Source organism: Bubalus kerabau, chromosome 16, assembly GCF_029407905.1.
Source record: "Bubalus kerabau isolate K-KA32 ecotype Philippines breed swamp buffalo chromosome 16, PCC_UOA_SB_1v2, whole genome shotgun sequence".
Classification (NCBI taxonomy): domain Eukaryota; kingdom Metazoa; phylum Chordata; class Mammalia; order Artiodactyla; family Bovidae; genus Bubalus; species Bubalus kerabau.
In genome coordinates, this window is record NC_073639.1 from 22,065,463 (window position 1) to 22,088,929 (window position 23,467).

Sequence of the window (23,467 nt, forward strand, 5' to 3'; positions counted from 1 at the left end):
TCATACACCAGGGTTATTTGCCCCCGTGAGTCTCAAAATATGGGGCACTGTGATGATCGGTGTGTGTGGTCAGTCGCTCAGTTGTGTCTGAGTCTTTGCGACCCCGTGGACTGTTGCTGGCCAGGCTCCTCTGTCCATGGGATTCTCCAGGCAAGAATGTAGGAGTGGGTAGTCATTCCCTTCTCTAGGGCATTTTCCTGACCCACGGATCAGACTCAGGTCTCCTGCATTGCAGGTGGATTCTTTAACATCTGGGCCACCAGGGAAGCCCTGTGGTTATCCTGGGACGTGTTAAATTGCACCCAGAGACTCTTGATCTGGAGACCTGAAGTAGAGTCTGAAAATTTGCATTTCTAACAAGCTCCCAGGTTATGCTAATGATGCTGGTCCTAGAACCACACTTTGAGAACCCCTGGTTTAGCCCATCATGGTTCCCCAACAGCCCACCCCACACTGAAAGTGAAGGAGGTTTTAGCACCTTCTTAGCCATTTTCTCTCTATAGCTCATTCATCCCCAGAGTTTCCTTTGTCGAGGGAGGAGTCCTGCTGGATATGATTTCCATTTGAGGAGGTGGGAGTAGAGACCAAGCAGTCAGGTGGCCTCCTGAGCCTGAGAATGCCAACTCACCACCCTGAGTCCCAGGGAGTCCACCGAGCTCTGCAGTGGGTGTCGGATTCTGACACGAAACTGCTGAACTCCTTCCCAGCAAGTGTGGTGTTCTGCGTGAAACGTCAGCTTCCACCTTTGAAAAGACTCTCTCTTTCTGAAACTTAAAACTTGACCAGTACCTTTGCAGGAGAAAGCACCCCGAGAGTGGTGATAGGTTGGACATAGAAGCGGCGTGACATATAAAATCTAGACAAAATTCCATTTGGGCTGTATTTTTTTTTTTTTTTAATTACTTGACCCGCTTAAGTGTGTGTGTGAAAAGCACAGATTTGTTTTCTGAGACACGCTTTTTGTTTCTATATTAATTTTACTTTTCCCTACCGTGAACAATCCTCCTGTCTCCCCCCATTTCCTCCGGCACCCACTTCCTTCCCAATGACGCTCGGCTAGGAGAGGGTGGCGAAATGCGCCCCGGAGCGCGTAGCGACTCTCAGGCGAAGGACCTGGGGGGCCCTGGGCGGCTCTCCCGGTCCCCTCGGCCCCCCGCGCTGCCCCTGCCCGCGCCCGGACCTCCCGGTCGCTTTCTTTGTTAAGAACGCCTGCGCAGAGAGGCATCTTCGGCCCTTCAGGGGCGCACGGGTTCCACTCCTGACTTCTCAGTCCTCTAAGGGCTTGTAAGCACAGAGGCTCGAGTCGAGAGGCTAAATTACGCCCCAGGGGGCTTCTTAAGTAAAATCCTAAATTTCATTTAGGTTCTTCGTAAGCCCTTCGATGGCGAAGCCACTAAGCCCAGGCTCGCCCGCCCCCAGCGCTTCCCTCCCCACGCCGGCTTCCTGCAGACTGGGTTACGGGGGAACCCTGTCCCTCTCAGATGGTCCGCCCCTGGGTCTGGGGTAAGCCACTGTCCCTCCCTCTCGGGTCGCCACCGCTCCCATCACCTCCCCCAGCTCCCGGCCCTTCCGTTTCCTTGCATAGCCTCCCCCACCCCCCACTTGAAATCTCCCTCCCCTCGGGCTGGAAGCAAAGTCGGTAATAAGAAACCAGTTCAGTGTCAGTCGGATAGAGGGGGGAGATAACCCCAGAGATACACGGCAATGGAGAGAGAACTCGTTTTGTGTAAAGAGGGCCTCGAGTCACCAGGGAATTCCTGGATTGTCTCGGGCTGTCGTGTGTGATGTCCATCACGCCGTGCGAACACCATCTGCTCGGTATTATGCTCTCAGTTGCCAGGCTACCTGCTGTACGCAGTAACACTTGACTGCCTGGCTCCACGCTCGCAGCGTTAGCCCAGACGCGCCGGGCGGGGGGACCGGTGGGGGAGAAAGGCGAGTCATGATTAAGCCATCTGCAGGCTGGGGGCGGGGGGACACGCCGCGCGGGCGGAGCGGGCGGGCTGGCAGCGAGGACCGGGCTGACACCACCATCTGCTGGGGCAGAGGCAGAACAGCAGCTGTTCCTTGGTCCCCCCCGTCCCACCAGAACACCTGAAAAAAGGCTGAAGCCCTGAGCACCCTCCAGCCAGTTCTCCTCTGAGCGCCCCCCACCCCAGTCTCCATCACCACCCGCAGCCTCCCTTCCAAGGAGCCGGCAGTCTTTCGTTCACTGCCAGCAACCCCAGCCCTTCTCACCCGAACAGTATGCATTTCTTGAAAACACATAAGAGACATAAAGCTTCCCTCTGCATAGATTTATAAATAAACAGCTGGCTGCTCTTAAGAGATATTTTTACCACAGCTGGTTTTTGAAGTAGAAAACGGCCTCTTAGGGGGGGGATGTAGGGTGTTTTTTATAACTTCTACCTTTCTCTCCAGCCCATAGAAAATTGCTAAGATTTTTTTTTCCTGGAGGAGAAGATACGTAAAATAGATTAATTGGTTTTGATGCCCCCCCCTCCTGTATTTTACTGAAGAGTGAGAGCTTTGGGAAATAATGAAGATCTATGTAGTCAATTGGATTTCTGAGAGGAAGAGATGGAATTAAGATTCTGGGTGGAAGGCAAGGGAGGTCGTTGGGCAGGGGATGGAGTGGAGAACAAGCTAGTAATTAAAACTAAAAATACTGCATCATTTGGCTTCAAGGCATTACATTTCTGGTGACGAAAGCTCAGCCTGGTTTTCTCTAATTGCACACACAGTGTGTGCCCTCCTTAGAAACAAGAGCTGTGGCTTGAAATCCTGAAATTCGACAGACTATTGCTCATTAAGAACTCTTAGGCTGGAGGTTAAAAGCCACCATGTCATGTGAAACAGCTAATGGCCTCAGCCAGCTCAATTTGTAAGGTGAGTCACTTGGCGCAGCTTCACACTTGGCATACACACCTAAGGCTGGGGCCCTAGCGTCACTCACCCACTGTTGAATGCAGCAGAACTGGTTGGGAGAGGTGTATCCACCTAGGCTTACAGATGTTTTCAATGGAAGGGAGTCCTTTAAAAATGCACACAGCCCTCCTGCCTCTCGGGGTTCCATTCAAGTCGCTGCAGGGAAATCGGTCTTCAGGTCTTCAGTGAGAAACCTGAAGGCAAAATCTTTGAGAGGGAATCATTTGGGGAAATACATAATCCTGGGAGGTAATAACCAAACTTTCCCTTTGGGAAGGGTTTTTCCCACTGTGCTTTTGAAGTACAGCACCACCCCCAGCCCCATCTGAAAGTACAGCATTCCTATGAAATCTTTCCTAAGCCAAAATGGCCTGCAGTGAGTAAGCAAACACCTTAGGACACCTCTTGCCAAGAGTGTACAGAATAAATAGAGATAAAACACAGATGCTCACAGAGTTCAAAGCTGTGGCGACTTGATGCTGAGATGCTGAGTGTAGTTCCTGGGGGAGGAGCTTGGTGGCGCCACTCTCACAGCTGGGGGTGCCTGCTGTCTCTATAATGACTTGCCGAAAAATGAACTCTGATGATATTTTAGATTTTCACCTTTTTCTATAAACTCTAAAATCCTCTTCAGATGTCTCCTGGTTAGCAAAACCAGGTACTAGCGTAGGTCTTCTGTAAAAGCTAAGTGGCATAAAGTGAACTTTTGAAAAGTGGGTGATACCTATATTTATTTTTGGTCCAGGAAGACAGGGACTAGAAGTGCTGAGATGAATCTACATCCTCACCTCATTCGCCTCTCCCTTTCTTTCTGGGTGGAGAGAAGGCTGGGAAAGCAACTCATCACTACTTACCACTTCTGGGCAAGCTCACCAGGTACTTGCGGGCTGATCTCATAGGACAAGAATATCTCAAAGTGCACAAAGATAAACGGGCCCACACCAGACGTCTCATAAAATCAAGCTGAAGAAAACTTGATCTCCCCTTGGGTCTCATTTTCTTTTCCCACTGTCTCCTCCTTATCAAAACTGGAGATTTCAAATATGCTTAAATACTCAGAAAAAAAAAGCTGTATATCTGTATTTTCGCTGATTGCTTAAACTGTCTGTTGTGTGAATTCCTTTGTTAAAGTGTTAAGTCAGTTGGCCATTTGTCTCCAAGGCGGCAAGAAACAGATTTATCCCACTGGAAGAAAGGGTTTGGGAAACAGGCAGCAAGTTTAGGGGGAAAAGAAAAGAGTAAAATATCTTGATCTCTGCAGGGATTAGTCTTAAAGTAAACTTTTTGGGAGCGTCAAGTTTCAGGCATTTTGAATATGCCGTATTTTTATTAACATAAATATTTCATAACTCTCTACCTTTTCATTGTCTATGTACAGAGAAAATACACAAGGACAATAAGTTTTAACTTCAGCAATATCACACTTACATTTGAAAACTAGAACACAGTGTATTTGTGGCACAGATACTGTATATTTAGTTTACAAGCAATTCTTAGGTGCGCTCTTGACACCATGGACCCATCGTCCAGGAAAAACCTGTGCTTATGGAAAGAATACTGAATTTAGTCTCAGAATCAATGTTTCAGTTCTGTGAGTGCTGATTCTTCCATTTATTAACTGTGTGGCCTGGGCCACCACACTAACCAGAGCTTTTTTAAAAATATTTTTTTTTTAATTTTATAGAAGTATAATTGATTTACATTGTTGTATTTCATTTCTGCTGTATAGCAAAGTGACATATATATATATATATGTATTCACACACACATTCTTTTCATATTCTTTTCCATTCTTTTCCATAGTTCTATAGCATACTGTGCTATACAGTAGGACTTTATGTATATATATGCTTATCCATCCTATATATAATAGTTTGCATCTGCTAATCCCAAACTCCCAGGCCCTCCCTCCTCAACCACTCTCCCCTTGGCAACCACAAGTCTGCTCTCTGTATCTATAAATCTGTTTTTGTTTCATAAATATTTTATTTATGTCACATTTTAGATCCTACATATAAGTGATATGATGTTATTTGTCTTTCTCTGCCTGACTTACTTAGTATGATAATCTCTTGGTCCATCCATGTTGCTGCAGGGGCAATATTTCAGTCCTTTTTGTCACTGAAGGAAATGGCAACCCACTCCAGTGTTCTTGTCTGGAGAATCCCAGGGGTGGGGGAGCCTGGTGGGCTGCCGTCTCTTGGGTCGTGCAGAGTCGGACATGATTGAAGTGACTTAGCAGTAGCAGCAGCATTCTATTGTATATATGTGCCGCATCTTTATCCATTCATCCGTTGATTTAGGTTGTTTAGATTTGGGTTGCTTCCATGTCCAGGCGAGTGTGAATAGTGCTGCTATGATCACAGGGTTGCATGTATCTTTTCAAATTACAGTTTTATCTGGGTATATGTCCAGGAGTGGGATTGCTTGATCATCAGTTCAGTTCAATCCCTCAGTCGTGTCCGACTCTTTTCAACCCCATGAATCGCAGCACGCCAGGCCTCCCTGTCCATCACCAACTCCCAGAGTTCACTCAGACTCATGTCCATCAAGTCAGTGATGCCATCGGGCCATCTCATCCTCTGTCGTCCCCTTCTCCTCCTGCCCCCAATCCTTCCCAGCATCAGAGTCTTTTCCAATGAGTCAACACTTCGCATGAGGTGGCCAAAGTACTGGAGTTTCAGCTTTAGCATCATTCCTTCCAAAGAAATCCCAGGGCTGATCTCCTTCAGAATGAACTGGTTGGATCTCCTTGCAGCCCAAGGGACTCTCAAGAGTCTTCTCCAACACCACAGTTCAAAAGCATCAATTCTTCGGCACTCAGCCTTCTTCACAGTCCAACTCTCACATCCATACATCACCACAGGAAAAAACATAGCCTTGACTAGATGGACCTTAGTTGGCAAAGTAATGTCTCTGCTTTTGAATATGCTATCTAGGTTGGTCATAACTTTCCTTCCAAGGAGTAAGCGTCCTTTAATTTCATGGCTGCAGTCACCATCTGCAGTGATTTTGGAGCCCAGAAAAATAAAGTCTGACACTGTTTCCACTGTTTCCCCATCTATTTCCCATGAAGTGGTGGGACCGGATGCCATGATCTTTGTTTTCTGAATGTTGAGCTTTAAGCCAACTTTTTCACTCTCCTCTTTCACTTTCATCAAGAGGCTTTTTCGTTCCTCTTCACTTTCTGCCATTAGGGTGGTATCATCTGCATATCTGAGGTTATTGATATTTCTCCCTGCAATCTTGATTCCAGCTTGCGCTTCTTCCAGTCCAGCGTTTCTCATGATGTACTCTGCATATAAGTTAAATAAGCAGGGTGACAATATACAGCCTTGATGTACTCCTTTTCCTATTTGATCATATGGCAACTCTATTGTTAGTTTAGCGCTACTAACTCAACCTTCTTGAGCTGTTGTTACCTGGGTGAGAGGAGGAGTAGGTTTTTGTTTGGCTTTTTGTTGCTTGTTTTGGTTTGTTTGGATACTGGAGGGAGGGAAGAAGATCCAACACAATTCTGTATTTTGAGAGGAAACTCCCCTCAGGGTTGACCGTATTGACACTGAAGAGGAAGAAAAGTGAAAAGAGGACAAATATTAAAATCCAATTTGCAGTTTTTCATTTAGGATGGCTCATAGGAGGCAGATAAAATTCATGTTGTTCACAAAGAAGGCTTGTTGAAAGCATTAATGAAGGAATGCATTAATAATGATGGAAATACCATGGCAAATAGAAGTAATATATAAAATTTGATAACTACTAAGCATCCATTTAAGGTAGTCACTTTTGTGTATACATCTTTATAACCTTAATTTCCTTCACCACGTATAAATAGGACTAATAACCAGCGTGAAAAACTGAGTATCTAGATTTTACAATGAGGAAGTCTTTCTTAAAAATCCAGTCTAACTGCCTAAAAAATGTTTGATGTAGATTTATTCACATTTGTCTCTCCTAATCTAAGTCTCATAACTGTCCCTCACAAAATGACTGTGTATGTCCTTAAACGTGTATCCATTTAATTTGTATACTTCTCAGACAGCGGCTTCTCTTTGTTCAGATTAATTACTTGAAACTTGAATGAATTAAAGGGAATCTTTCTGCAGAATGGGCTTCCCTTGTGGCTCAGAGGGTAAAGCGTCTGCCCGAAATGCGGGAGACCAGAGTTCGATCCCTGGGTCGGGAAGATTCCCTGGAGAAGGAAATGGCAACCCACTCCAGTATTGTTGCCTGGAGAATCCCTTGGATGGAGGAGCCTGATGGGCTACAGTCCATAGGGTCGCAAATAGTTGGACACAATTCAGCAACTTCACTTCACTTCACACTTTTCTGCAAAATGATCAGATAATACTTTGCCATTACGAGGTGTGCTTGGTAGAATGAACAGGAAAGGAAGCATCAAGAAACTACGTCTTATGGCCGCACACCTACTTTTCCCATCAGCTGTTTTTTCCCAGTGGTCTACACCATTGGGTTGTTACTTCCCCTTGAGCACAGTCTCGGAGGAGTCACCTGGGCTGTGTATGAGGGGTTCCCTATCTCCTGTTCCTTAAGGACTGGTCCTTAAAAGTTGACATCCTTTGACTGACATAATTATTGAATCTAGAGACCCAGTTCAACCCCCAACATTTAAATTATCTCAGACACCTGAGACTCAATTCTGTTTTTAAAGATGTTGCTGCTGCAGCTAAGTCGCTTCAGTCGTGTCTGACTCTGTGCGACCCCATAGATGGCAGCCCACCAGGCTCCCCCATCCCTGGGATTCTCCAGGCAAGAACACTGGAGTGGGTTGCCATTTCCTTCTCCAATGCATGAAAGTGAAAAGTGAAAGTGAAGTCGCTCAGTCGTGTCTGACTCTTAGCGACCCCATGGACTGCAGCCTACCAGGCTCCTCCGTCCATGGGATTTTCCAGGCAAGAGTACTGGAGTGGGGTGCCATTGCTTTAAAGATGTTAGGAGATTCCATATCTTTGGTCAGTGTAACACATTCCTAATTCTCCCCATCAACAATTCTCACTAGCAGGATTTTTTTTTTTTTTTTTGCATATGTCAGAGCTTTCAAATGTCACAATTAATTAGAATTTCATCAAATAGCAGTTCTGCTGATTAATCAATTCCAGCAGCATTCTATAAATGTCTCTCCTACTAACTAAGTAGCCCATTTTTGCCAGACAGGCAGTAAGGATGAAGAGGTGGTCAGGCTGCCTCCTATTAGACTGAAAATGAGCCCCACCTGAAGGCTTACTCCCTTTCCTTTGGAGGAACACTGATGGTTAGCTGAAAATGCAATTCTTATTCTTTAGCCAATCCTATCAGAAACAGGGGCTTCCCAGGTGGCTCAGTGGTAAAGAATCTGCCTGCAATGCAGGAGATTTAAGAAACATGGGTTCCATTCCCCAGTTGGCAAGATCCCCCTGGAGCAGGAAATGGCAACCCACTCCAGTATTCTTGCCTGGAAAAAAATCCCATGGACAGAAGAGCCTGGGTGGCTACAGTCCCTGGGATCGTAAACAGTTGACTCGACTTAGTGACTAAGCAGCAACATCAGAAACAGACTGGACCTGGCCTCAGATTCTGCAGAGCCATTACTGGCCCCCTTTAGCCTCTCCAGCCCCACTGTGTTAACAGATTGGAGGACCGCTGTGTTCTCTTTATGGAAATATAATATGTGCCACTAGGGATCCCATAGGGAGGGAATACCCCATGCCCCATCCCCCTGTGCTTTCATTCAGATGTGAAGTCACCACATTCACTTCTTTTCTCTCTTCTCTTCCCTTCTCTCCCTGTCCTCCCAGGAGCAGCACCCAGTGGGGCTTCCCCGGAGCACGGGCCCCATGCAGTCCTCTGTGCCCCCGGGCTCAGGGGGCATGGTCTCTGGAGCGGGGCCCGCGGGGCCAGGCTTCCTGGGCAGCCAGCCCCAGACAGTCCTCATGAAGCAGATGCTCATTGACCAGCGGGCCCAGCTGATAGAGCAGCAGAAACAACAGTTCCTGCGGGAGCAGAGGCAGCAGCAGCAGCAACAGCAACAGCAGCAGCAGATTCTCACGGAGCAGGTAACTCACGCCTATCGTGGGCTTCATGTGACTCGCAAACAGTTCTTCAGGGCCTGGTGTCTGTGAACGAGTCTCAGGTCTCGTCCTCCAGCAAGAAAGTCACTGGCCAGCACTTCCCGAGACTACAGAAGAGCCTGCAGAATGTAGACCTTTCCGTTAGTTAGGTTTTTTTCTTAGAATGAATTGGTTTGTTCTGAAAAGACAGGCTTCAGCCATGCATTTGAAGACCCCTTGCCAGAGACCTGTCTTCAAGTCTGGCTTTTTGCTTCTTGCTTCTGGTACCGGGGTCTGTGGAATCAGCATGGGGGTGGCGAGGGTACAAGGGAGCTGGCTTACATTCTTCATAAATTCTGATATTCCCAGCGGGAAGAAAAAAGAAAATAATTCAGAGAACTTTGTTTCTTGGAGGAAAGAGTCAGAAGGGGGGATTGAGAAGAATTCTCACAGCGTTGGTCATGAACAATGGAACGGGAACAATTGCAGAATAATAGGGCCCACAGAACTACTTGGAAACCTGAACTCCGGGTCACAGAAAGGGTGCAAACTTGAGAAAAATTCCCAGCAGCTTTGAAAACAGCTCAGGAAATCTTTGAGTTAAAGGCCTAACACAGAGAAAGCTTTACCTGAGGCGTCTTTGACCACCGTTGACACATAATTCCTCCAGCTTTGAAAGGAAGCCTTGCTGTGGGCTGCTCCTCTGAGTTTCAGTGTGTTTTGTTTTTCAAGAGACCCTTGCCTTATTTCGTGTTATCCTGAGAGAGGCCGAAGGTCTTCCATCTAGGCCGTCCCTAGATGGCTCCAATGGGGGGTCTGACCCATGCATCTTGCCCTTCTGTTACAGGAGCCGTGAGGTTATCATCTACGGCTCAAGGTCCAATTACCCTTCTAGAATGTTCCTAATAGGATCAGAATTTTGGACATTTATCAAGCATCCTCCACCACACCATATCTATACAAGATGCTGTGTAGGACCAGAGGCACGTTGAGGTCCTTAGTGACCAAGAGCAGCATTCAAAGTAACACCAGTCATCCCCCCAAACAGAAAAATTGTACTTTTGAGCACAGTTCACTTAGCTTCCCTTTTTCACTTTTGTTCTTGAACAGCTGTGTAATTATCTCCCTTTTCACCAAGGTCAGTCAGCCACCTGGCAGCTCTTGTACAAACAAACCTCTGTCCCTCTCACCCTGCAGAAGGTGTGTGACAAGCAACCACACTCATGTCTCTCAGACAGTGATAAACGGGGCTACCGAGGGGAACGAGGGGAAGCTGGGCTTTGCAAATCCTCCCCTCAGCCAAGCCTAGGCAATTTCAGATGTGCCTGATCCTTTAAGTGACTGTCTTTGATGGGTGTGCTGTGACCATGGCACAAAGGGGAGTTGGGGTAACCAGGCCAAACTTGGCAGTGCCAGGCCAGGCGTGTCCCCACTCCGTGAGACCAGCCAAGCCCAGGAATGAGGAAGGAGGTGGAAGGAAGAAGAGCCACCGAGGATGGTGCCCACAGACCACTGGGTGAGAGAGTGCGGGACCCTTCAGAACCCAGGACACAGAAGACAGACACAGGGCTCCTCAGAAAAGCTGGGAAATGAGAAGTTGCAAGAAAAAGAGAGAGAGAGAGAGAGAGTGTGTGTAATTCCTTAATGACTGTGTGTACCAAGAGCTGAAGAGGGACCAAAAGAACAATTTACGCTGGGCCACATCTTTTGCTCGTGGTATGATTCTGGCAAAAAAAACCACTTCACCTCTCTCATCTGCCAGATAGATTTCCCTATTTCCCAGCCTTCTTCCCGATGTTCTCATGAGTCACGTGTATAAAATCCTTAGGAAACAGCACAAGGTGGGGCTCTGTCACATGACCCTGGTGTCACGGAATGTGACGTAAGAGCTGCAGCCACAGGAGCCAGCCGTCCTGTGGGACTGGCCAGAACTGAGGCAGAGGGATGGAGCATGCCGCCTGCACCTGGGGACAGTGCTTATTGATGCACCTACCTGGGGGTCTACACTCTTGAGGATAGATGTGGCCATATCAACGTCAAGCTGATTTTCTTGGTCCCTACAGCAGCAGAGAAAGTATCCTGCTGCTGCTGCTAAGTCGCTTCAGTCGTGTCCGACTCTGTGCGACCCCACAGACGGCAGCCCACCAGGCTTCCCTGTCCCTGGGATTCTCAAGGCAAGAACACTGGAGTGGGTTGCCATTTCCTTCTGCAATGCATGAAAGTGAAGTCGCTCAGTCGTGTCCGACTCTTAGCAACCCCATGGACTGCAGCCTACCAGGCTCCTCCATCCATGGGATTTTCTAGGCAAGAGTACTGGAGTGGGTGCCATCGCCTTCTCTGAGAAAGTATCCTAACATTTTCAACTTTGCCAGCAGCATACTGGGAACACATGGGTTTCCCTGAAAGGACATGGGAGGGAAAACAGAAAGATTGGGGATCTTGCATATTTTTGGGAACATTCAGATGGTTCTCAGTGGACTTAGAAATCAGAACAGAGCAAGTAGAAACCAGGCGTGAATTAACATTTAATGCATTTTTCTCAGAGCGCTGAGCGTGTCAGCTGCCATCCGTTCACTAAGGTTCAGTGGAACCTGGAATTGTAGATCTGAAAGAAATGTTAATCATGAAGTCTCTTTATTTTACACATGAGGAAAACTGAGGCAGGGGAAGCTTACATGATTTTTTTTTTTTTAGAGATCGCAGAGCTAGAGAGAGCCAGAGACTGGACTGGCACCTTGGGCCCCCTGATTCCTGACCCAGAACCCACCACCCCAGGCTACTTCAGGGCTTATATCCATTTGTAGATGGGACACTAAAATTCTTACATAATATGGGAAGTTTGGCTTCAGAGAAGCTTTTAAATGCTCAGCTTACTTTCAATAATGTTCTTAGATTGCTGCCTAAAAGATTAGCATGGTTTCTTGTCTATGCTGTGTCTACACAATTAATTCATCTCAACAGCAAAACACCACGGTAGGCACTACAGGACAAGGTGAACAGAGGCCGTTCTTTTCTTCAGTTGCCAGACTGCTGGCTGGCCTTGTCAACAAAAAGGAAAAAAGAAAATAAAGAAAAAGAAAATTATAGAGCTGCCCAGGAACAAAAACAAGAGAAAAAAAATAGAAATAAACACATGTGTTAAGAAGTGGTCAACGTGTGTTATTTTTATAATGAACACTCTAAAGAGCAGAGCCCTGGCTGTTTGTTTTTCTAGCCCTTGCAGATGAAAGGTGCTTAATGAATATTCCACGGCTGCAGAGGAGGTTAAATGACACCCCGAAGGTCACCCAGCTACTTGACATTAGACCCAGAACGAAAACCCCTTTCTTTGCTCTTTCCACCTCATTCTTATTTTCTCTCCCTTTTCACATTCAGCATGATAATGATACACAGTAGCCTCCCCAGTATATGGGTAAGAACACTGGCAGTACAGAAGCCCCTTGACTGCAAGAAGAAAAACTAAAACAGGCCTCATGGTTCCTGGTGTATGCGGAATTCCACGCGCTTCCCTCAAGGCATTAGATGCTGTATTTTTGACTCATGGAGATGTATTTTGCAGGCAGTGTGACACCCTGGGACTAAAATGAGGCTTTTTTTAAAATAGTCCCTGAGAATCCCATCGTCCTATACCCGAAGCATCTATTTTAGGTCATTAAAAATTAGTTGCTTGTCTGTTTGAGCTCAGTCCCCACGATGCTGAGAAAGGCATGCAGCTGATACTGAAAAAGCAAAGTCAGAACTGCCTCCCTGGGCTCCCTTGGTGGCTCAGTGGTAAAGAATCTGCCTGCCGATGCAGGAGACATGGGTTTGATCATGGAGCAACTAAGCCCGTGCGTTGCAACTATTGAACCTGTGCCCTAGAGCCCAGGTGCTGCAGCTACTGAAGCCCTCTTGCCCAAGAGCCTGTGCTCTGCAACAAGAGAAACCGCTGCCATGAGGAGCCCGCTCACCAAAACTAGAGAGAAGCCAATGCAGCAACGCCAACCAAGCACCACCAGAAATAAGTAAAATTATTTTTTAAAAAAACCGCCTGGGTGACTACACATCCCTTTTAAGCCAGCAAGACCACACAGCAGACATGCCACAGAGGTTCACCAAGGATGTGGATGGTAGAAGTGGCTCTGATGGCCAAAAACCGCAAACACCCTAAACAGCCATCCCTTGCAGCACAGATAAAGACATGGAGGTATGTTCTTTGGGGGGAATACTCCTCAGCAGTGAGGATGAACAGTCCACACTGCAGGCATTGACCTGCATGAAGCTCAAAAATGCAACAAATGCAAGAAGACAGACACAAAAGCCAGACTCAAATACGATGCCTAAAACCCACGTCTATGAAGTACAGAAGCTGGCATAACTAACATGTAGTTGGGTTGGGGGTGCTCCCCAGGGGTCAGGGGAAGGGACAGGGGGGCTCCTGGCAACATTCTGCATCTTGATCCAGAGGCTGGTTCCCAAAAGGGTGTCCATTTGGGAGGATCCCTCGCACTGTACACAGGTGCTGCACGCCTGGGTGCTTACCTATATGTGCTATTCTTCAATACAAAGTTTAGTTTGTAAAGCCCGCCTTCCTCAGAACGGCTGGGATATTTAATTGCACGTTCTCTCCCTTCTCACCTCCTGGCCCTCCTTGTCCTCTGTCGTTTCAGCAGCTGCAGCAGCCACACTTGCCCCGGCAGCACCTGCAGCAGCAGCAGCGGAATCCATACCCAGTGCAGCAGGTCGCCCAGTTTCAAGGTGAGGCGGGTACACACCTCTGCCACTGTATTCCTTCCAGGGGGGAAGTTAAAGTGAACGTCACCCGGAGACAGTGCCGTGGGTGCTGTGTTTGGTGTCCAAGTAATAGGGAAAATATTTAAGACCTGATGGTACCAACCAGTCAGAATACCAGGCATTAACCTTTCAGCCACTGGGCCCCAGAGAGGTCCTGGTGGGCCCAGGGTGGGATCATGGTGACTTTGGGGGTAGGACCGGAGCAGCTATTCTTTACCAAAAGTACAGAAGTATTTCAATATTTTAACAACCAGGGCTTCCCTGGTGGCTCAGATGGTAAAGAATCTGCTTGCAATGCAAGAGACCCAGGTTCAATTCCTGGATTGGGAAGATCCCTTGGAGTATGAAATGGCAGCCCACTCCAGGGAGAATCCCATGGACAGAGGAGCCTGGTGGGCTACAGACCATGGGGTCGCAAAGTGTTGGACACAACTGAGAGACAAACATTCCCACTTTCCAAAGACATACAGGTTCCTATTGACCCAATATCAGCCTTGTTGGTATCTAGATCACATCTCAGTGATGACAGTGGGGAAAATCCTGTGTCACATTTTTCTTACTAATCCTAGCAGGTCTGCTGACCAAAGCCTTAACTTTCAGCACCTGCAGTGGAAGAATCTAGCTTTTAGCAACCACTAATCTCTGCTGAACATAGAAGACAAATAGGGACTTGAGCTTGATTGGACTGTCTTGATCCTGTTGCCCTTTGCACAAATCCTGAATCATGGCCCCAGGAGGAATGGCTGCACTGTCCAGGGTTGCCATTCCTTTGTAGATTGTTGTTGTTCAGTCGCTCAGTCATGTCTGACTCTTTGCGACCCCATGGACTGCAGCACGCCAGGCTTCCCTGTCCTTCACTATCTACTGGAGTTTGATCAAACTCATATCCATAGAGTCAGTGACACTGTGTAATCTTCTCATCCTCTGTTACCTCCTTCTCCTCCTGCCTTCAATCTTTCCCAGCATCAGGATCTTTTCTAATGAGTTGTCAGCTCTCCGCAACAGGTGGCCAAAGTATTGGAGCTTCAGCTTCAGCATCAGTCCTTCCAATGAATATCCAGGGTTGATTTCCTTTAGGATGGACTAATTTGATCTCCTTGCAGTCCAAGGGACTCTTAAGCATCTTCTCCAGCACCACAGATTGATCCCCTCAAATATCAGTCCCTTCAATCTCCAATAGAGGGAACCCCTATGTGTCTTATATGATGGTGGAGGATGAGTCTGAGGATCCTCCCCAGTCTCATCCACAGGAGTTTTCGGGGGGCCACAGGAGTCATGAAGCAGCAGAAATCCTAGTTCTTGTCCTCTATCCTCTTGGAGGACCTAGATCAATGCATCCTCATTTCTCAAATGTTATCTCTCACTTTGACAATCTGCCAGAAGCCAGGAAGTCCCTTGCACAGAAGTATGCATATATAGTAAATAAATACAAACTTTATGGATCATTTCACAAGACTTACCCTTTTCCATAGACTGCGGATGAAAAATTTATGATCTGGGGTAGCATTTTTCACTCTTCGGGTTGCAACACCCAAGTAGTTTGTGTCCAACTCGTTGTGACCCCGTGGACTGTAGCCCACCCAGGCTCCTCTGTCCGTGGGGATTCTCCAGGCAAGAATCCTGGAGTAGGTTGTCATGCACTCCTCCAGGGAATCTTGCCAAGCCAGGGATCAAACCCAGGTCTTCCGCACTGCAGGTGGATTCTTTACTGTCTGAGCCAACAGGAAAGCCCATCGAAGATAATTTAGTGGGCCACAACCAGCATTTTTAAAATGAAATAATAGGAAAAAATGATTCGAGTGTATCATAACGAGGGCAGCTTTTGTTTCTGTCCTGAGCCCATGTGTGTGTGTACTGTGAGTTGTGGCTCAGAGTCTGAAAGCTGCTGGTGTTCACGGCCAGATCTTCCTGAGGATAGCCTATGGACCCCTGGGGCTTGAGTAGCTACCACCCTTAAATCTGTGGGACAGTTATATCACTTCAGATCCTTTGGGGCCCCACACAGGGAAGGACAAAGGGAATTGGGCTGTCGGTGGAAGTGCTGTGCAGTAAATTTGTGCCACTATTCTTTGAAGAATTCTCTTTCTCACTTGGCCATGGGTGTAGAAGAGTGGGAAATAGTTACTGTTACAGGCGTGGGTTTTGTTGCAGACACGGAGCCCTCCTTTTATACCTGTAGTTCTCAGACTTGAGCCTGCATCGGGTCACCAGCGGAACTGGTTCAAAAAATAGACGGCCCGCTCTCATTCCCACAATCTCTGATTCAGGAGATCTGGAGCTGGATCTGTATTTGCATCTGTATTTACATCTGTAACAAGTTCCCCAGAGATGCTGCTGCTGCTGCTGCTGACCCAGGGGCCACACTTTGGGAACTGGTGCTTTATATTATGAACTAATTTAAACCGTTGAATCTGATAAACCCGGCACCATGTCCTTTGAGTTTTCTAGATTCATAACTCATTATTTTTTAGACTAAAAAGACCCACCAAAGTTTAATAACTCCTCTCTGAGTTATTCTAGATGGTTTGGCTCCTATTTAAAAGTTCTCCTCTGAACTTTTCTAAAGCCCCAAATTACAGGCAGTCAACCTAAAAATTTCATACACTTAAGCTGAACAATCAGTTATATTTGAGGGTTCCTGAGCTGATTGATATGATTTTTTTTTTTACTCTCTTCAGTATTTTCACATATTTGACTAACATCCTAGATATCATAATGTTATGTACCTGAGAAAATAGCAAATTGATAAGAAAGTTTGTCGTTGGACAGAGGTTCTGTTTGGATTAATTTGTCTGAGACCTACAGGTCCACCCACCACTGTACTTTTCAAAGGTTTTAAAGATGATCTATCGCTTATTGAGTTCTGTGCCTCTGGGCAGTGTTACATGCCTATGGGGAAGTGCTTATTTTTCGTAACTAGGGACTTCCTATGAGTGAAAACAGAACATAGATCCTTTTAGGGGAAAAATTGCATGTTACTGTCTCTTTTTGAATATGGAAATTTTTCTTTGACATTGTGATGTTAACCGATAGACAAGAAAATTAATTTGACTATAATGTCTCACAGTAACACCTATTTTAGACAAAAATTTCAAGAAAGCCTGTTGTTTAACACATGCAGTAATCTGACTCACAAAATTATTGCAGACAAAACCTAATCCTTCAACATATTAATTCTAAAGAGACAACAAAAATATTCGGAATACGAAAGTCCTTTCATCCATTTCCAGCAGCCTGTTTATGTAATTTGGGTCTGTTCAATCAATCTGAGTCAGCAATATTTTTCCCTTAAATTTTTTTATAAGCAACCCAATCAGCCACTTCACCCCAGTTTATCAGGCTGGCTGTGCTGTTGATACAAATTTAGTCGTTAAGGTCACAAAACTTCATAACACGATCGCAAGCTGCAAGATATACTACCGACCAGTGTTTAATTAGGAACTTTTTAATATCTTCATTATATCTAAATCCACTTAGCTATCATTAAGCTCAAAACAAAAGATTGAAATGCTTCTAGGGATTTCCCCCGGATCTTTCTGGTTTCCTCACAGTAACCATTTCATTTTTCAATGCAGCCTGATACTGACCTCAAGCCACAAAAACTTAAGTCATAACCAAAATTCCCATAATTTTCTTTCTTGAAAGAAAATATAGAGACATGGTTGCTGCCCAGAAATCAATAACCCTATCAGAAAGACAAAAACACACTCCTCTTATCTGCCAAGGTGCCAGGATTGACAAGGTTATACACTATTCTCATCTGATTTCTCATCCCACTCCCAGGAATGATCAAATTTGCCTATAATATTGATTGGCTCCCATGCTGCACCTATTTTAAATGTCCAGGGAAAAACTATTTTTCTTTTTTTCATAAACTTCATCATTAGCAGAGAGACAGAAAAATCCATTTTTGTGCACCTCCTAGCCCTTGAATGTTGACTGGGATTCTAGGGGTGGCATTTTTACTCTCTTGGCTGGTTTAGAAATTTCCTGGAAACATGTAAAGAAGGACTCACTCAAACGTCAAATAGAGTTGAATGACTGGGCGTTGGTACTCTGGTCAGCTTTTAAGTAGCATCATTGCTCTGCCTTAGTGGTCATTGCTGATTTGAAGGTGTGGCCTTTGCATCGGTGCATCAGGTTCATTGCCAGGTAGCAAGTAGGAGGATGTCTTCTTTCTCTAATTCAGGAAGCTGGCAGGTTCGCACTGACATGTTATGATTCAGAGAATCCGGAGTATGTGGAAATCTACAGAGGGGATCCAAACAATGTCCCATCTGCCAAAATAGCTTCTTAGCAGAAGCAGGGGCCTTTAACCTCTCAAATCCAGCTCAAATCTCCAGGGAAATTAGTCTAATGGTCTTTACTGATAGTATTCTCTACTGAGCCATATTCCATGTCACAAAAGGATGTGCAAAGTGAGCCACCATTTCTTAATTTAGCTCAGGAGGTGAATTTCCTCTCACCTCCAAAAAGATGCTATCTTATTGGTTGAGGATCATATGAAGAAGTGGTGGTTTGGTCGCTAAGTCGTGTCCGACTCTTTCAACCTCATGGACTGTAGCCCACCAGGCTCCTCTGTCTATGGCATTCTCCAGGCAAGAATACTGGAGTGGGTTGCCATTTCCTTCTCCAGGAGATCTTCCCGACCCAGGAATTGAACCCAGGTCTCCTACATTGCAGGCAGGTTCTCTACTGATTGAGCCATGAGGGAAAGAAACAATTGCTTCTGTAATAGGAGCAAAAATAATATCATGGTACATCAAATAGAAAAGTCAACTACTGTGTGATCCCAATTTTCATGTGTATTTTTATATATTAAGATAAGTTAGCAGTGGTCATCTCTGGATGGTGGGAATTTGGGTGACTTTCATTTTCATTTTTGTGCTTTCCCTATTTTCCAAATTTTTCACAATCAGTGTATGTTATAGTCAGAAAATTAATCATCTCTCTTTAAAGGATTTATTATCAGAGTAGATCCTTTCATCTATTAATCAAAGCATTTTTGTCATTCCCAAAGAAAAGTCCAGCTACATGTCACTGTGCACCGCTTATGGAGATGAGTGAAGAGGTGTGTCCTTTTTTCTCTGCAGGGTCTCCCCAGGATATAGCAGCTGTGAGGAGCCAGGCTGCCCTCCAGAGCATGCGAACTTCACGGCTGATGGCACAGAACGCAGGCATGATGGGAATGGGACCCTCCCAGAACCCAGGGACAATGGCCACAGCGGCCACCCAGTCAGAGATGGGACTGGCCCCTTACAGCAACACACCCACCAGCCAACCGGGAATGTACATGAGCACAGGAATGACCCAAGTGTTGCAGCACCCAAACCAAAGCGGTATGAGTATCACACACAACCAAGCCCAGGGGCCGAGGCAGCCCACCTCGGGGCAAGGGGTTGGGATGGTGAGTGGGTTTGGTCAGAGCATGCTGGTGAACTCGCCCATGACCCAGCAGCGCCAGCAGATGAAGGTAGGCCAGTCCTTGCCCAGGCCCCAGGGCCCACCGAGGCTGCAAAGCATCATGGGAACGGTCCAGCAGGGAAGCCAGAGCTGGCAACAGAGGGGCTTACAGGGGATGCCTGGGAGGACTAGTGGAGAGTTAGCATCATTCAGCAATGGCGCCAGCTACCCGCTGCAAGCCGGCCAACCGAGGCTGACCAAGCAGCACTTCCCCCAGGGACTGAGCCAGGTGGTGGATGCGAACACTGGCGGGGTGAGAACACTCAACCCGGCCGCCATGGGTCGGCAGATGATGCCGCCGCTCCCGGGGCAGCAAGGCACCAGCCAGGCCAGGCCCATGGTCATGTCAGGCCTGAACCAGGGCGTTCCCAGCATGCCAGCCTTCAGCCAGCCCCCAGCACAGCCGCCGATGCCCAGTGCCAGCTTTGCCTCCAGCAGCCAGAGCCAAGGCTACGAGCGGAACCCCCCTCAGGACATGTCGTACAATTACAGTGGCGACGCGGCCGGGGCGTCCTTCCCCGGTCTCTCGGACGGTGCCGACCTTGTGGACTCCATCATCAAAGGTGGACCAGGGGACGAGTGGATGCAGGAGCTCGATGAATTGTTTGGAAACCCCTAGTCAGGAGAGGCCCAGGCCACCACAACTCCAGTGGTTTAAAGCTCCAGCCATGAAAAAGAAACAGGATGTCACCGCATCCTTGTTTTTTTTGTGTTGTTTTTTTGACCCACGTGATCTGAGCAAAGCTGCAGCCAGCTGACTGTGCAAGATCCAGGCGCCAATCCACAGCCCCACCGGGCCCCGTTTCACCTGATTTTCACACAGCAATGGAGACAGATGCCCTGAGGATCCTGCTGCAAGAGAGGGGGACACACCAGAGATGGGCAGGGAAGATGATTCCGGAGCCCTCAGCTTGGCCCTCCCTGTGATCACCAGGCCCAACAAGAGCCACTCCAGCCAAGACAGACTGCTGCCCAAAGTGAGGTGGCCGTCAGTGCTTCCTGGCCTTGGCCCGGGTCTACAGCTTTGGAGACCCAGAGGGGAGAGAGCCTGGGGCTGAGAGCCCCACGGAGGCTGCTGGGTGGTGATGCAGGCCAAGAGCACAGGTCAGATATGCGCTGAACTCTGGCTGCAGAGAGATGTCACAGGAAGACAGGAGACCCTACAGGCCTGTATCCTGTTCACGATGACCTGCAGGAATTTTAGAGCTTGGAGAAGGGTCCTGGCAGTCCTGGGCGGGCAGCCCTCTGCTGATGACCCTGGTGGCTTTTACTTCGGGGAGTTGGCCTGGCGCTTCCTGGGGGCCCGGTACGACCTGATACATCTCAGCCGGTTCCATCTACTCCGGGAGGCCGAGGATGGGGAGGCCCGGGGTGGACGCTGTGTGTCTGTCAGTGTGGCCACCTTCCCCTCAACTGGTCCCTGCCCCCGTTCCTCCTCACCTCCGCCCCAGCCTGCCTGTGCTGGTCCTTGCAGACTATCCAAGAAGAAATGAAGCTTTTGTCTTTAGGGAGCCTGGGCGGAGGGAAAATAAGAGCAAGAAGAACTTAGACAATGCCTGAAATGCAAAGGCCACACTGGAGTTTTTCTTTCTCTGCCTGGAACCGAGCGAGTTGTTCTGCTGCTTGGGGGTGGGTTTCCATGAGCTGCATCTGATGTTTCTGGGACACTAGGGAGGACCAGCCTGGACATCACTGGCTCTGGTTCCCTTTGGGAAAATCCCAGGGGTGATGCTCTTAAAGCAGCCTGACCCTTCATCCCTGCTCACCGGAAAGACAACTCTCAAGCCCTGAAAGCTGAGGAACTGAAAAACCCATTGCTCCACTTCACCCATTTTGGTAATGAAAAGACGGAAGGTATGGTTCCTTTCCTTGGGCAAAGCGATACCCTCTTGAAGTTCTGTACAGTTGTTCTTTGTGTAATTCACGCAGATCTGTCCTAAGTGAAGTCTGTTGGAAGGGATCCACAATCTCTGCTGCTGGAGGGCTGGTCTCATCTGCCGTCCCTTCCCCTCCCACTGGCCTGTTTCGGAGGCCACGGGACATAGCTCTTGTCCTAAGCGAGTGAGCATGGCATAAGCTTTTCTCCTGCCATCCCTTCCCTCCATGTCCAAAAGGCAGGCTAGCTTCTGTGCACTCACATGTCACTTGCCACACCAGAGCCCCAGCCCAGCCTGGGGGGTCACACTGGGGGCAGGTCCTGGGACTGAAGCGGGTAAAAAGGAAGAGCTGGGACAGAGGATGTAGAGAGGCAGCAGGCAGGCAAGCACTGCCCGGGGCCTGCTCGCCAAGTACCAAGGTCATAGCTCTCCTTGGCAAGGTGCAGGCTGGAGACCAGAGGGGGCCACATGGGTGAGGACCCAGGTCGGGGCTGTGGTCCCTGGGGGAAGAGGTGGTGGCAGGCTGACCATGAACTCCTTGCGTGAGGAGGGCCACCACCAGGGGAGCTCTCGAATAGAAGCAGATGAAAACCAAAAACAAGGGAAAGTGAAGAAACGAGAAGACACAGAAATATATATTTACCTTTTTCTGAAAGGTACAGGAAATAAATATATAAGCAATGATGAGGAACTGGAGGTGGCTGATGGAGGGGGAGAGGGGGCCTCTGTTCTCTCTTGAACGCTTCCTCCAAATGCTCAATACTGGGACCAACTACATAGAGAGGTAGATTTTAATAAGGTGGCTTCGTTTTGTTTTTTGTTTTTACTACGGTGCTGATGTATATGTAATGTCTAAAAAAAAAAGTTATTTGTAAATAAGTTTTTACAATACTACAGATATCACTGGGTCTACTATCTGTAAAAAAAAATATACATATAAATATATATATACTGTTTGTTTAAAATAGAGTATTTTTATTTCATTCCTTAACTCATCATCCCAGCAGTGGTATTGCACTTCAGATGATATCAAATTACTAATTTGTACTGTATGATCTATGGCAACTCCCTCCATTTGATTCAGATTTTTCTAGTTTTCTGGTTTTACTTTGTACATTGAGCATTGCTTCTTTCCTTTTGAGAAATGTACAGAACTCAGAAATGTAGAAATGAAGTGATGTTGGCATACCACTTTTAAAGAAAAAAAATAATAAAAGATCGTTATCTGAACCAATCCAAAGTTTAGTTTATTTTAGGGAATTCCCTGGCAGTCCAGTGGTTAGGACTCCACACTTTGACTGCCAAGAGGCACAGGGTTCGGTCCCTGGTCGGGGAACTAAGATCCCACAAGCCTCACAGCATGGCCAAAGGAAAACAAAAAGAAACATTACTTTAAAAAAAAAAGTCTCTTTTAGGACTGTCACAGGCGCTCCAGCCCTAATTAAGCAGATAAACGTTTTATGCCTGGGTTTTAACTGATTAACTGTAGTTCTTGTCTCGAAATTTTGATATCACTATTTAAACATTTAAGTAACAGTGGAGATCAATCAGTCATTCCCAGCCTTTTGAATTCCACCACACTGTTAAAACGTTCCAAATTTGCTCTCCGGGGGAATGTGGCAAAAGTGAAAGAAGAGAGTCATCTATGAAAGGAGTATACTGGATCCATCTGGGATTCAGAACCAAGACAGCTCAGCTTCTGCCTGGTTCACTCAGGGAACTTGGAAAACTGATAGTACACGTTTCATTTGAGAAGGAAGAAAACTCAAGGAATATATTAGGTGGGAGAGTAACAGTAAGCCTCTCCCCACTTTAATGGACACTGTAGTTATGCGCATGCACACACACATACACCATGGGTGCCTTACCAAAGAGCTGCGTCTCTTTGGAGGGCGGTCTTCAGCCAGAGCCCGGCTCAGCCAACAGCACCCACAGAGTTGAACATGCTTGGACGTTTCCATCCCTCCAGACTCAGGCACACACACACACACCATAGGTGCCTTACCTCCAACTGCGTCTCCTTGGAGGGCAGTGTCCCGCCAGAGCCCGGCTCAGCCAACAGCACCCACAGAGTTGAACGTGCTTAGACATTTACATCCCTCCAGACTCACGGAGCCAATGGCCTGCTGGTGCAGGAGCGTGAAAACCCAGTTAACTTGCCTGGACAAACCCTGAGACAGCATTTCTATCCTGAGCTTCCCTGCAGGAGCTGGCAGAGGTTGGGACTTCTCCAGAAGGTACCTCCTTGCTGGGCTTCCTGCCTTTTTCTTCCCTGTTCCCCCTCTCCCCAACTCACTCAGCTTCCCCCTCCTGGGAGCCCTTCGTTAACAAATCACTCACATGTGAATCCACTCCACTTCTAGAAGACCTGACCTAAGG

At 47.2% G+C, this 23,467-nt stretch overlaps 1 protein-coding gene across 1 annotated transcript in view; it reads left to right on the forward strand.

Annotated features, from left to right (window-relative positions):
• Positions 1 to 22,281, forward strand: part of MAML3 (mastermind like transcriptional coactivator 3) — a 460,653-nt gene extending 438,372 nt beyond the window's left edge. Inside the window, exons 3-5 of the mRNA XM_055550335.1 lie at positions 8,724 to 8,981; positions 13,625 to 13,712; positions 18,842 to 22,281. Coding sequence (XP_055406310.1) covers positions 8,724 to 8,981; positions 13,625 to 13,712; positions 18,842 to 19,830 — 1,335 coding nt within the window. The 3' untranslated portion in view covers positions 19,831 to 22,281. The remainder of the gene's footprint in view (positions 1 to 8,723; positions 8,982 to 13,624; positions 13,713 to 18,841) is intronic.
• The last annotated feature ends 1,186 nt before the right edge of the window (positions 22,282 to 23,467 follow it).